General features: G+C 40.2%; 1 protein-coding gene across 1 annotated transcript in view; it reads right to left on the reverse strand.

Annotated features, from left to right (window-relative positions):
• The window catches only part of GLE1 (GLE1 RNA export mediator), a 44,191-nt gene that overhangs the window by 17,715 nt on the left and 13,889 nt on the right, over positions 1–12,587 (reverse strand). The window contains exons 4-6 of the mRNA XM_027104655.1: positions 11,366–11,514; positions 11,047–11,107; positions 10,558–10,812 (exon numbers count right to left, since the gene is read on the reverse strand). Of these exons, the coding sequence (XP_026960456.1) occupies positions 10,558–10,812; positions 11,047–11,107; positions 11,366–11,514 (465 nt within the window). The remainder of the gene's footprint in view (positions 1–10,557; positions 10,813–11,046; positions 11,108–11,365; positions 11,515–12,587) is intronic.

A 12,587-nucleotide genomic window follows, 5' to 3' on the forward strand; every position in this document is an offset into this window, starting at 1 on the left:
CACACACACACACCCACACACACACACCCACACACACACACCCACACACACACACCATATATATGTATATTTATGCTTTTTTTTTTTTTTTGGCTTGTGGGATCTTAGTTCACTAACCAGGGATTGAACCTGTGCCCCCTGTGATGGAAGCGTGCAGTCCCAACCACTAGACCACCAGGAAATTCCATGTATTTGTTTTGTTTTTGTTTTTTAATAAATTTATTTATTTTTGGCTGTGTTGGGTCTTTGCTGCTGCACGCAGGCTTTCTCTAGATGCTGTGAGCGGGGGCTACTCTTTGTTGCAGCGCGCGGGCTTCTCACTGCGGTGGCTTCTCTTGTTGCGGAGCACAGGCTCTAGGTGCGCAGGCTTCAGTAGTTGTGGCACGTGGGCTCAGTAGTTGTGGCACATGGACTCTAGAGCGCAGGCTCAGTAGTTGTGGCGCATGGGCTTAGTTGCTCTGTGGCATGTGGGATCTTCCCGGACCAGGGCTCCAACCCACGTCCCTTGCATTGGCAGGCGGATTTTTAACCACTGCTCCACAGGGAAGCCCCCTGCTTTTGTTTTTAAAGAAAAGATACAACACCCAATACGCTAACAGAAACAATCACTGGCAGATAGGACAAGAACAGGGTGGAAGCAAATGAGAAGAAAGCCAGACTTCTCCAAATATACCTTGTTTTGTAGTTCTGACTCTGGAATCACGTAAATGTTTTCAGTAAGTATAAAATAAAATTAAATCCAGTTGGAAAAAACTCTTAAAAATCAAAAGCAAAAATGAAACAAAGAACCCAACTGTTTATCAAGTTGGTGGCTTAACAGTAAGAATGATTTCTTTCTTTCTTTTTTTTAAAATAAACTTATTTATTTATTTACTTTTGTCTGCGTTGGGTTTTCGTTGCTGCTCTCGGGCTTTCTCTAGTTGTGGCGAGTGGGGGCTACTCTTCCTTGCAGTGCGCGGGCTTCTCATTGTGGTGGCTTCTCTTGTTGTGGAGCGTGGGCTCTAGGCACGTGGGCTTCAGTAGTTGTGGCTCACGGGCTCTAGAGTGCAGGCTCAGTAGTTGTGGCACACAGGCTCAGTTGCTCCGCGGCATATGGGATCTTCCTGAACCAGGGATAGAACCCGTGTCCCCTTCATTGGCAGGCGGATTCTTAACCACTGTACCACCGGGGAAGTCTCAGGAGAATTATTTCAAGTGAAATGAAACAGTAATTTAATCATACATCCCTTAGTGGTATATAGCTGTAGGCAAAAAGAACTGCAAATCTTTTTTTTTTTTAAAGATTTTTTTGACGTGGACCATTTTCACAGTCTTTATTACAAAGCCTTTGTTACAATATTGCTTCTGTTATTTATGTTTTGGTTTTTTGGCCGCAAGGCATGTGGGATCTTAGCTCTCTGACCAGGGGTCGAACCTGCACCCCCTGCACTGGAAGGGGGAGTCTTAACCACTGGACTGCCAGGGAAGTCCAAGAACTGCAAATCTTTTTTTTTTTTTTTTTAATATTTATTTATTTATTTGGCTGCTCCTGGTCTTAGTTGCGGCATGCAGGATCTTTAGCTGCGGCATGTAGGACCTAGTTCCCTGATCAGGGATCGAGCCCGGGCCCCCTGCATTGGGAGCACAAAGCCTTAGTCACTGGACCACCAGGGAAGTCCCAAGAACTGCAAATCTTAAACTGTGATCAGCAACCATATTGTTAGTATTGGTATTATTATTTTGAGATTACATGTTATGAAATTACACATATATATAACATATATACACACCTATATTTTATTATACACAGTAGGGTAAGGTAAGTAAGTAGTGTTCATTAATTTAGAAACTGAGATTTTCAATATGTGATAAAAATGATACATGCATAAAAGTAAAGAAGTTAAATAAATGCTGTAACCCTTTACTACACTCAAATGGAAAAGGTCAGCATTAATTAATGATGCATTTTCACCTAAAAAAAAACCACAACACACTTCCTAGTTTAATCCATTGAAAAGGTCTAAAAACAATGACAAATCCTAGTAACTAATCTGTGTTTTCTAATACCTTTACCCATTAACAAGTAATAAGGCTTTGTGAAGAAATGCCCGATTCTAGCTCTGGAGAAGAAAATGTTCAAGATGAGGTAGAAACAGCTTGCCTGCTTTCTGCTGCAACAAGTACTACTGGGGCCATGTCCAAAGGACAGAGGAGCCAATGTGAAGGTGTTCGCACTGGACAATTTGAACAACAATGAATCTATAACAGACTGAAACATATTACACTTCAAGTATATAAAATTCGTATGTTCTTAATGATAGGTAAAAGAAAAGAACCTCAAGTCATTGTGGGAGAATACTAGAAAAGCAACTCAACACTCTGAAAACGGATAAAGGGAAAGAATCAATCATTTATCCTTCCTTCCCTATATAGACTACCCTTCAAGATAAATAGTTTACGGGGAAATTTTCTTCTTTGTAGTAGAATTCTAGCTAATAAATGTAGAAAAATGATAGCATTAGAAAAACTCAAAATTTACCACCCCTACTGAAATAATAGATATAAGTAATGATCAGCAATGGCTACTACATCATTACCTAAAGGCTCAGAGGAATCTTTAAAATGGGAGATAAGCCTGACGATATCTGAAGCCACTGGTTGATCTTAACATCACATATGGAAATACCATCAGATACTCTACACCTCCCGGTGTGATACAGTAACAAATACACACTCCCAACTATGAAGTACTGTTGCAGGGGGGAAAAATTCAAACCTGGACCTGACCAAGCCTCTAGACTGCACTGTGCAGTAAGGTGGCCACATAAGGCTCTTTACATTTAAGTTAATTAAAAACTTTTTAAAAGTTAAAATTCAGTTCTTCAGTCACACTAGTCACATTTCAAGTGCTCAATGACCACATGTTGCCATTGGCTGCTGTATTGAATAGCACAGATATGGAACATTTCCATCATCACAGAAAATTCTCTTAGCACTGCCCTAGAGAAAGTTACAAATTCACAGGAAATACAGGGAATAAAAGAACATATTAGGGACTTCCCTGGTGGTGCAGTGGTTAAGAATCTGCCTGCCAATGCAAGGGACATGGGTTCAAGCTCTGGTGTGGGAAGAACCCATATGCCACGGAGCAACCAAGCCCATGCGCCACAACTTCTGAGCCTGTGCTCTAGAGCCCGCAAGCCACAACTACTGAGCCTGTGTGCCTAGAGCCTGTGCTCTGCAACAAGAGAAGCCACTGCAATGAGAAGCCTGCTCGCCACAACTAGAGAAAGCCCATGTGCAGCAACGAAGACCCAATGCAGCCAGAAATAAATTTATAAAATACATCCAAGGGGAGAAGCAAGAAGAACTACAATCCTGCAGCCTGTGGAACAAAAACCACATTCACAGAAAGATAGACAAGATGAAAAGGCAGAGGGCTATGTACCCGATGAAGGAACAAAATAAAACCCCAGAAAAACAACTAAATGAAGTGGAGATAGGCAACCTTCCAGAAAAAAGAATTCAGAATAATGATAGTGAAGATGATCCAGGACCTCGGAAAAAGAATGGAGGCAAAGATCGAGAAGGTGCAAGAAATGTTTAACAAAGACCTAGCAGAATTAAAGAACAAACAAACAGAGATGAACAATACAATAACTGAAATGAAAACTACACCAGAAGGAATCAATAGCAGAATAACTGAGGCAGAAGAAAGGATAACTGACCTGGAAGACAGAATGGTGGAATTCACTGCTGTGGAACAGAATAAAGAATGCAAAGAAATGAAGACGGCCTAAGAGACCTCTGGGACAACATTAAACGCAACAACATTCGCATTATAGGGGTCCCAGAAGGAGAAGAGAGAGAGAAATGACCTGAGAAAATATTTGAAGAGATTATAGTCAAAAACTTCCCTAACATGGGAAAGGAAATAGCCACCCAAGTCCAGGAAGCACAACAAGTCCCATACAGGATAAACCCAAGGAGAAACACGCCGAGACGCATAGTAATCAAATTGGCAAAAATTAAAGACAAAGAAAAATTATCGAAAGCAGCAAGGGAAAAATGAAAAATAACATACAAGGGAAATCCCATAAGGTTAACAGCCAATTTCTCAGCAGAAACTCTACAAGCCAGAAGGGAGTGGCATGATATACTTAAAGTGATGAAAGGGAAGAACCTACAACCAAGATTACTCTACCCGGCAAGGATCTCATTCAGATTCGATGGAGAAATCAAAAGCTTTACAGACAAGTGAAAGCTAAGAGAATTCAGCACCACCAAACCAGCTCTACAACAAATGCTAAAGGAACTTCTCTAAGTGGGAAACACAAGAGAAGAAAAGGACCTACAAAAACAAACCCAAAACAATTAAGAAAATGGTCACAGGAACATATATATCGATAATTACCTTAAATGTGAATGGATTAAATGCTCCAACCAAAAGACACAGGCTTGCTGAATGGATACAAAAACAAGACCCATATATATGCTGTCTACAAGAGACCCACTTCAGACCTAGGGACACATACAGACTGAAAGTGAGGGGATGGAAAAAGGTATTCCATGCAAATGGAAATCAAAAGAAAGCTGGAGTAGCTATACTCATATCAGATAAAATAGACTTTAAAATAAAGAATGTTAGAAGAGACAAGGAAGGACACTACATAATGATCAAGGGATCAATCCAAGAAGAAGATATAACAATTATAAATATATATGCACCCAACATAGAAGCACCTCAATACATAAGGCAACTGCTAACAGCTATAAAAGAGGAAATCAACAGTAACACAATAATAGTGGGGGACTTTAACACCTCACTTACACCAATGGACAGATCATCCAAAGTGAAATAATAAGGAAACAGAAGCATTAAATGACACAATAGACCAGACAGATTTAATTGATATTTATAGGACATTCCATCCAAAAACAGCAGATTACACTTTCTTCTCAAGTGTGCACTGAACATTCTCCAGGATAGATCACATCTTGGGTCACAAATCAAGCCTCAGTAAATTTAAGAAAATTGAAATCACATCAAGCATCTTTTCTGACCACAACGCTATGAGATTAGAAATGAATTACAGGGAAAAAACCGTAAAAAGCACAAACACATGGAGGCTAAACAATACGTTACTAAATAACCAAGAGACCACTGAAAAAATCAAAGAGGAAATCAAAAAATACCTAGAGACAAATGACAATGAAAACATGATGATCCAAAACCTATGGGATGCAGCAAAAGCAGTTATAAGAGGGAAATTTATAGCTATACAAGTCTACCTCAAGAAACAAGAAAAATCTCAAATAAATAATCTAACCTTTCACCTAAAGGAACTAGAGAAAGAAGAACAAACAAAACCCAAAGTTAGCAGAAGGAAAGAAATCATAAAGATCAGAGCAGAAATAAATAAAATAGAAACAAAGAAAACAATAGCAAAGATCAATAAAACTAAAAGCTGGGGCTTCCCTGGTGGCGCAGTGGTTGAGAGTCCGCCTGCCGATGCAGGGGATACAGGTTCGTGCCCCGGTCCGGGAAGATCCCACATGCCGCGGAGTGGCTGGGCCCATGAGCCATGGCCGCTGAGCCTGCACGTCCGGAGCCTGTGCTCCGCAACGGGAGAGGCCACAACAGTGAGAGGCCTGCGTACCGCAAAAAACAACAACAACAACAAAAAAAACCTAAAAGCTGGTTCTCAGAAGATAAACAAAATTGATAAACCATTAGCCAGACTCATCAAGAAAAAGAGGGAGAGGACTCAAATCAATAAAATTAGAAATGAAAAAGGAGAAGTTAAAACAGACACCGCAAAAATACAAAGCATCCTAAGAGACTACTACAAGCAACTCTAAGCCAATAAAATGGACAACCTGGAAGAAATGGACAAATTCTTAGAAAGGTATAACCTTCCAAGACTGAACCAGGAAGAAACAGAAAATATGAACAGACCAATCACAAGTAATGAAATTGAAACTGTGATTAAAAATCTTCCAACAAACAAAAGTTCAGGACCAGATGGCTTCACAGATGAATTCTATCAAACATTTAGAGAAGAGCTAACACCCATCCTTCTCAAACTCTTCCAAAAATTGCAGAGAAAGGAACACTCCCAAACTCATTCTATGAGGCCACCATCACCCTGATACCAAAAACCAGACAAAGATACTACAAAAAAAGAAAATTACAGACCAATATCACTGATGAATATAGATGTGAAAATCCTCAACAAAACACTAGCAAACAGAATCCAACAACACATTAAAAGGATCATACACCATGATCAAGTGGGATTTATCCCAGGGATGCAAGGATTCTTCAATATACGCAAATCAATCAATGTGATACACCATATTAACAAATTGAAGAATACAAACCATATGATCATCTCAATAGATGCAGAAAAACCTTTTGACAAAATTCAACACCCATTTATGATAAAAACTCTCCAGAAAGTGGGCATAGAGGGAACCTACCTCAACATAATAAAGGCCATAGATGACAAACCCACAGCAAACATCATTCTCAATGGTGAAAAACTGAAAGCATTTCCTCTAAGATCAGGAACAAGACAAGGATGTCCACTCTCACCACTATTACTCAACATAGTTTTGGAAGTCCTAACCACGGCAATCAGAGAAGAAAAAGAAATAAAAGGAATACAAAGTGGAAAAGAAGAAGTAAAACTGTCACTGTCTGCAGATGACATGATACTATACATAGAGAATCCTAAAAATGCCACCAGAAAACTACTAGAGCTAATCAGTGAATTTGGTAAAGTTGCAGGATACAAAATTAATGCACAGAAATCTCTTGCATTCCTATACACTAATGATGAAAAATATGAAAGAGAAATTATGGAAACACTCCCATTTACCACTGAAACAAAAAGAATAAAATACCTAGGAATAAGCCTACCTAGGGAGACAAAAGACCTGTATCCAGAAAACTATAAGACGCTGATGAAAGAAATCAAAGATGATACCAACAGATGGAGGGATATACCATGTTCTTAGATTGGAAGAATTAATATTGTGAAGATGACTATACTACCCAAAGCAATCTACAGATTTAGTGCAATCCTTATCAAATTACCAATGGTATTTTTTACGGAACTAGAACAAATCATCTTAAAATTTGTACAGAGACACAAAAGACCCCAAATAACCAAAGCAGTCTTGAGGGGAAAAAACGGAGCTGGAAGAATCAGACTCCCTGACTTCAGACTATACTACAAAGCTACAGTAATCAAGACAATATGGTACTGGCACAAAAACAGAAACATAGATCAAAGGAACAAGACAGAAAGCCCAGAGATAAACCCACGCACCTATGGCTAACTCATCTATGACAAAGGAGGCAAAGATATACAATGGAGAAAAGACAGCCTCTTCAATAAGTGGTGCTGGGAAAACTGGACAGCTACATGTAAAAGAATGAAATTAGAACACTACCTAACACCATACACAAAAAATAAACTCAAAATAGATTCGAGACCTAAATGTAAGACCGGACACTATAAAACTCTTAGAGGAAAACATAGGAAGAACACTCTGACATAAATCACAGCAAGATCTTTTTTGATCCACCTCCTAGAGTAATGGATTACTCCTAGAGTAATGGAAATAAAAAAAAAAAAAAAATGGGACCTAATGAAACTTAAAAGCTTTTGCACAGCAAAGGAAACCATAAACAAGATGAAAAGACAACCCTCAGAATGGGAGAAAATATTTGCAAATGAATCAATGGACAAAGGATTAATCTCTGAAATATATAAACAGCTCATGCAGCTCAATATTAAAGAAACAAACAACCCAATCCAAAAATGGGCAGAAGACCTAAATAGACATTTCTCCAAAGAAGACATACAGATGGCCAAGAACATGAAAAGCTGCTCAACATCACTAATTATTAGAGAAATGCAAATCAAAACTACAATGAGGTATCACCTTACACCGGTTAGAGTGGGCATCGTCAGAAAATCTACAAACAACAGATGCTGGAGAGGGTGTGGAGAAAAGGGAAACTTCTTGCACTGTTGGTGGGAATGTAAATTGATACAGCCACTATGGAGAACAGTACGGAGGTTCCTTATAAAACTAAAACTAGAATTACCATATGATCCAGCAATCCCACTACTGGGCATATACCCAGAGAAAACCATAATTCAAAAAGACACATGCACCCCAATGTTCATTGCAGCACTATTTACAATAGCCAGGTCATGGAAGCAACCTAAATGCCCATTGACAGATGAACGGATAAAGATGTGGTACATATATACAATGGAATATTACTCAGCCATATAAAGGAACGAGTCATTTGTTGAGACGTGGATGGATCTAGAGACTGTCATACAGAGTGAAGTAAGTCAGAAAGAGAAAAACAAATATCGTATATTAACGCATGTATGTGGAACGCATGTATGTGGAACCATAGAAAAATGGTACAGATGAACCGGTTTGCAAGGCAGAAGTTGAGACACAGATGTAGAGAACAAACATATGGACACCAAGGGGGGAAAACCGTGGTGGGGTGGGGATGGTGGTGTGCTGAATTGGGCGATTGGGACTGACATGTATACACTGATGTGTATAAAATTGATGACTAATAAGAACCTGCAGTAAAAAAAGAAAAACAACTAATACTAAACTTTCTTTGGGTTATTTGTATGGAAATATGTTAATATAAATGTTTCAGACATTACAAAAAAAAAAAAAATCCAAGGGTTAGGGTTAGCAATTGCCTTGAAATTTTCCAGAATGTAGGAAATTTTATAGAACAAATGATCCAGATTCTTCAACAATAGCAAGAAAAAAGAGAGAGATAAGGGAGTCTTAAGATTAAAAGACTGAAGTAAGACACAGCAAACCAAAAAGCTGAACTTTGTATGGATGTTAATTTTCCAACCAATTGTAAAAAAAAAAAAAATTATTGAGACAGCTGGAGAAATTTGAACACTGGCTAGATATCTGATCATATAAAATGAATTATTAGGTTTTTAGGTATGATATTAGTGTTTTGGTTATGTAATAGAGAGTTATATCTTTTAGAGATACATACTAAATTATTTTCCAGATGAAGTAGTATGTTTGAGATTTACTGTAAAACCATCTGGAGGAAGGGGTGCAGGTGGCAGCATAGATGAAATGAGACTGCCATGTGCAGATTCTTGAGGGAGCTGGGGAATGGGTGCCAAAAGGTACATCATGCTGTTCTCTCCACTTCCGTGTAGGTTTGAAATTTTACAAAAAGAATGGTAAACAAAAGCCAAAAAGAGAATTGAAAGGTAACTATAAACTATAAATATATATATATATATACTATATATATAATATATATACTATATATTTCTGCCTCAAATATGATAAATGCTTAAGGTTCTTAATATTTAGAACTCACATAAGTTGATTTTTCAAAACACAAACTGGTAGAGATATGAACAAAGGGCAAAGAACATAGAATTTAGGAATTCCCTGGCAGTCCAGTGGTTAGGACACCATGCTTTCACTGCCGAGGGTGTGGATTCCATCCCTGGTTGGGGAATTAAAATAAGATCCTGCAAGCTGTGCAGCGTCGCCAAAAATTTAAAAAAAGGAAAATAAAAGTTAAAGAAAAAAGAAGAACATACAATTCATAGAAGTGTGAACTGGTACAACTTTAAGATGCAAATCAAGAACCTTAAAGTTGGGACTTCCCTGGTGGTTCAGTGGATAAGACTCTGTACTCCCAATGCAGGGGGCCCAGGTTCAATTCCTGGTAGTGAACTAGATCCCACATGCATGCCACAACTAAGGAGCCAGTGAGCTGCAACTAAGGAACCCATGTGCTGCAACTAAAGAGCCGGCGGGCCGCAACTAAGACCTGGTGCAACCAAAAAAACAAAGAAACAAAACAAAACCTTCAAGTTCTTTGACCAAGTAATTCCATTTGTAGGAATTTACCTCAAAGAAATAATCAAAAATACAGATAAGACGTACACAAAGTGATATCACTGCAGTGTTACTCACGATAGTGAAAATACAGAAACTTAAATATTCACCAATAGGCATGCTTTTTCAATAAATTTTGGTATGGTTACATGTTGGAAGTATCCGATTTCATCTGTTCATCAAATATTTATTGAATACCTATTATGTGTCAAGGCAATACTTGCAGGTTTTAACACTGCAATGACTACAGTAACTACGTGTTCAAAATACCATATCAAATGATAAAAAGCAATATACATTTCTGTAAGGTTTTAATTTTTATCATAAGCATAGCAGGCGTTCAGTTTATATTAATGAATGAACTAAAGTATTTTGCAGTTGGAAGAAACAAATTTTTTTTTTAACCTAAGAAATTATATCTATATTAGCCCAATTTAGGGTGGGATCACACACACACACGCGCACACACACACACACACACACACACAGGGAAAAAAGAAATATAAAGCACTAACAGTGGTTATCTCTAGGTAAGAGGATGACAAGCGGTAATAAGAAGGTATTATTTTTAAATCACAAAACAGTTTTGCTTTCAATGTTCTTCATTTCAAAGACAGAGTCTTCCTGAAGTCCCCTCACCTCAGAAGTGGCCCGGATGATCCCCGAGATGAGGCCGCACAGCTGATTGCCTCGGGTCCGGAAGGCAGACAGGTCGACCCTGGGCAGGTCTCTGCGCTGGTCGGCGGCGTCCAGCTGCTGGCTGAGGTGCAGCACCTCCTCCTGCAGCGCGTAGAGGTTCCGCAGGCGGATCTGGCCTTCTTCCTTCCGGAGCCGCTCCCGCTCCACATGCTTCAGGCGCTGCTGCTCTGCCTCCCGCAGCTTCAGGTTGAGAATCTACAGGAAGGGCGGTCAAATTAAGGGCTCCTGGGCCTTCTCTGTCTACATTCTTCCAGTCCTGTGTGGGCTACCTATTTTCACAGAGAGGCCCAGAGTGACAAAAGGACTGCCCCAAGTCAGCCACACAGTGGCACGACAGGGGCCAGGTCCTCTGTGACTGTGCTGGAACCCAACTCCTCGGGCACGTCACCCAGACACTGAACACCCACACGGACTCTCCCAAGCTCTGACCTTCGCCCTGTGATGATGCTCAGCTTTCAGCTTCTCTTGCTGCCCCAGGGCTTCTCTGGAGCTGAATGAAAAATGGAGGGAGGAAGAGTCAGGGATGCTTCCTAAAATTGTTTTACCTCTCCTAAAAGCCTCCTCTCTTTGTGTTGCATTGCTCATCTTTCCAAGGTTGGTCATTTTTCTAGGTTATAAGTTTCTCTGGCTATTTTATTTTGATACTTAAGGACTCAGAAGAAGTTCAACTCCTTCCCTTTGGGTTTTATGTAGGGAAAGAGTTCCGGTGGACCACGCCGACATTCCCGTTGTAATTCAGGGAACTCACCTCTTCTCCATCACTTCCCGTAAGTCCTGGAATTCTTTATGATGCTTCAGTTCCTTCCGCTCATCAAAGCGCTTCAGCTGCTCAGATGCCATCTCAGAGAGGGCCCGCGCCTGCCTCTCCTGCTCCTCCTGCCACTGCCTCAAGCCCTCCTGCAAAGGATCAAAACCAGCTCTCTGCAGCTCCATTACACCCTGCTCATCTACCCCATGGGCTGCCCTCCCATCAGCCCTTAACTCCATCAAAGATACTTCGGGGCATGGAATCATCTGCCTACTTCTTGGAACCTTTGCTTGAGTCACGTCTCCGCTTTGGGTTGATCTTTAAACTCAGCTGTTGTGGAAAGCTTTTCCAATTTGCCCCATATGGTTTATGTCACTCCAGTATAAGCTAAGAATGGACGGGTATTCACCAACACAGTATCAAATAGCCCTGCACTTTTAAGCTTCCATCCTTAAGCTTACTGTACTCTTTTTCTGTTTTGGCCACACTCTACAGCTTGTGGGATCTTACTTCCCTGACTGGAGATCGAACCTGGGCCCTCGTCCGTGAAAGCATGGAGTCCAGTAACCACTGGACCACCAGGGAATTTCCATCCTGTGTATTCTTATGAGAGCTTCAGGGTAATCTAAAGAAATCCTTATTCTAATTCCATAAACATGCTATGCATACTCCTATCTCACTCCTTCCCTCAAGTTATTATCTCTGCCTAGAGTCTTTTCCTCCACCGTCACTTAGCAAAGTCCCATTCCTTTATACCTAAGGGTACCAGGTATTCCATTTATTATTCACGAGAGTACTCTCATTTGTTTTTTTTTTAAAAATAAATTTATTTATTTATTTATTTTTGGCTGCATTGGGTCTTCATCGCTGCGTGCAGGTTTTCTCTAGTTGCTGCGAGCGGGGGCTACTCTTCGTTGCAGTGTGGGGGCTTCTCATTGCAGTGGCTTCTCTTGTTGAGGGGAGCACAGGCTCTAGGTGCACAGGCTTCAGTAGTTGTGGCACGCAGGCTCTACAGCACAGGCTCAGTAGTTGTGGTGCACGGGCTTGGTTGCTCCACGGCCTGTGGGATCTTCCTGGACCAGGGCTCGAATCCATGTCCCCTGCATTGGCAGGCGGATTCTTAACCACTGTGCTACCAGGGAAGCCCTCTCATTTGGTTTATAAGAGCAATTTGACATTTTAACTATCAAATTTTAAAGTGTATATATCCTTTGACACTCAT

Source organism: Aethalodelphis obliquidens, unplaced genomic scaffold (genome assembly GCF_003676395.1).
Source record: "Aethalodelphis obliquidens isolate GAN/ISIS:26980383/991018 unplaced genomic scaffold, ASM367639v1 scaffold7, whole genome shotgun sequence".
NCBI lineage: Eukaryota > Metazoa > Chordata > Mammalia > Artiodactyla > Delphinidae > Aethalodelphis > Aethalodelphis obliquidens.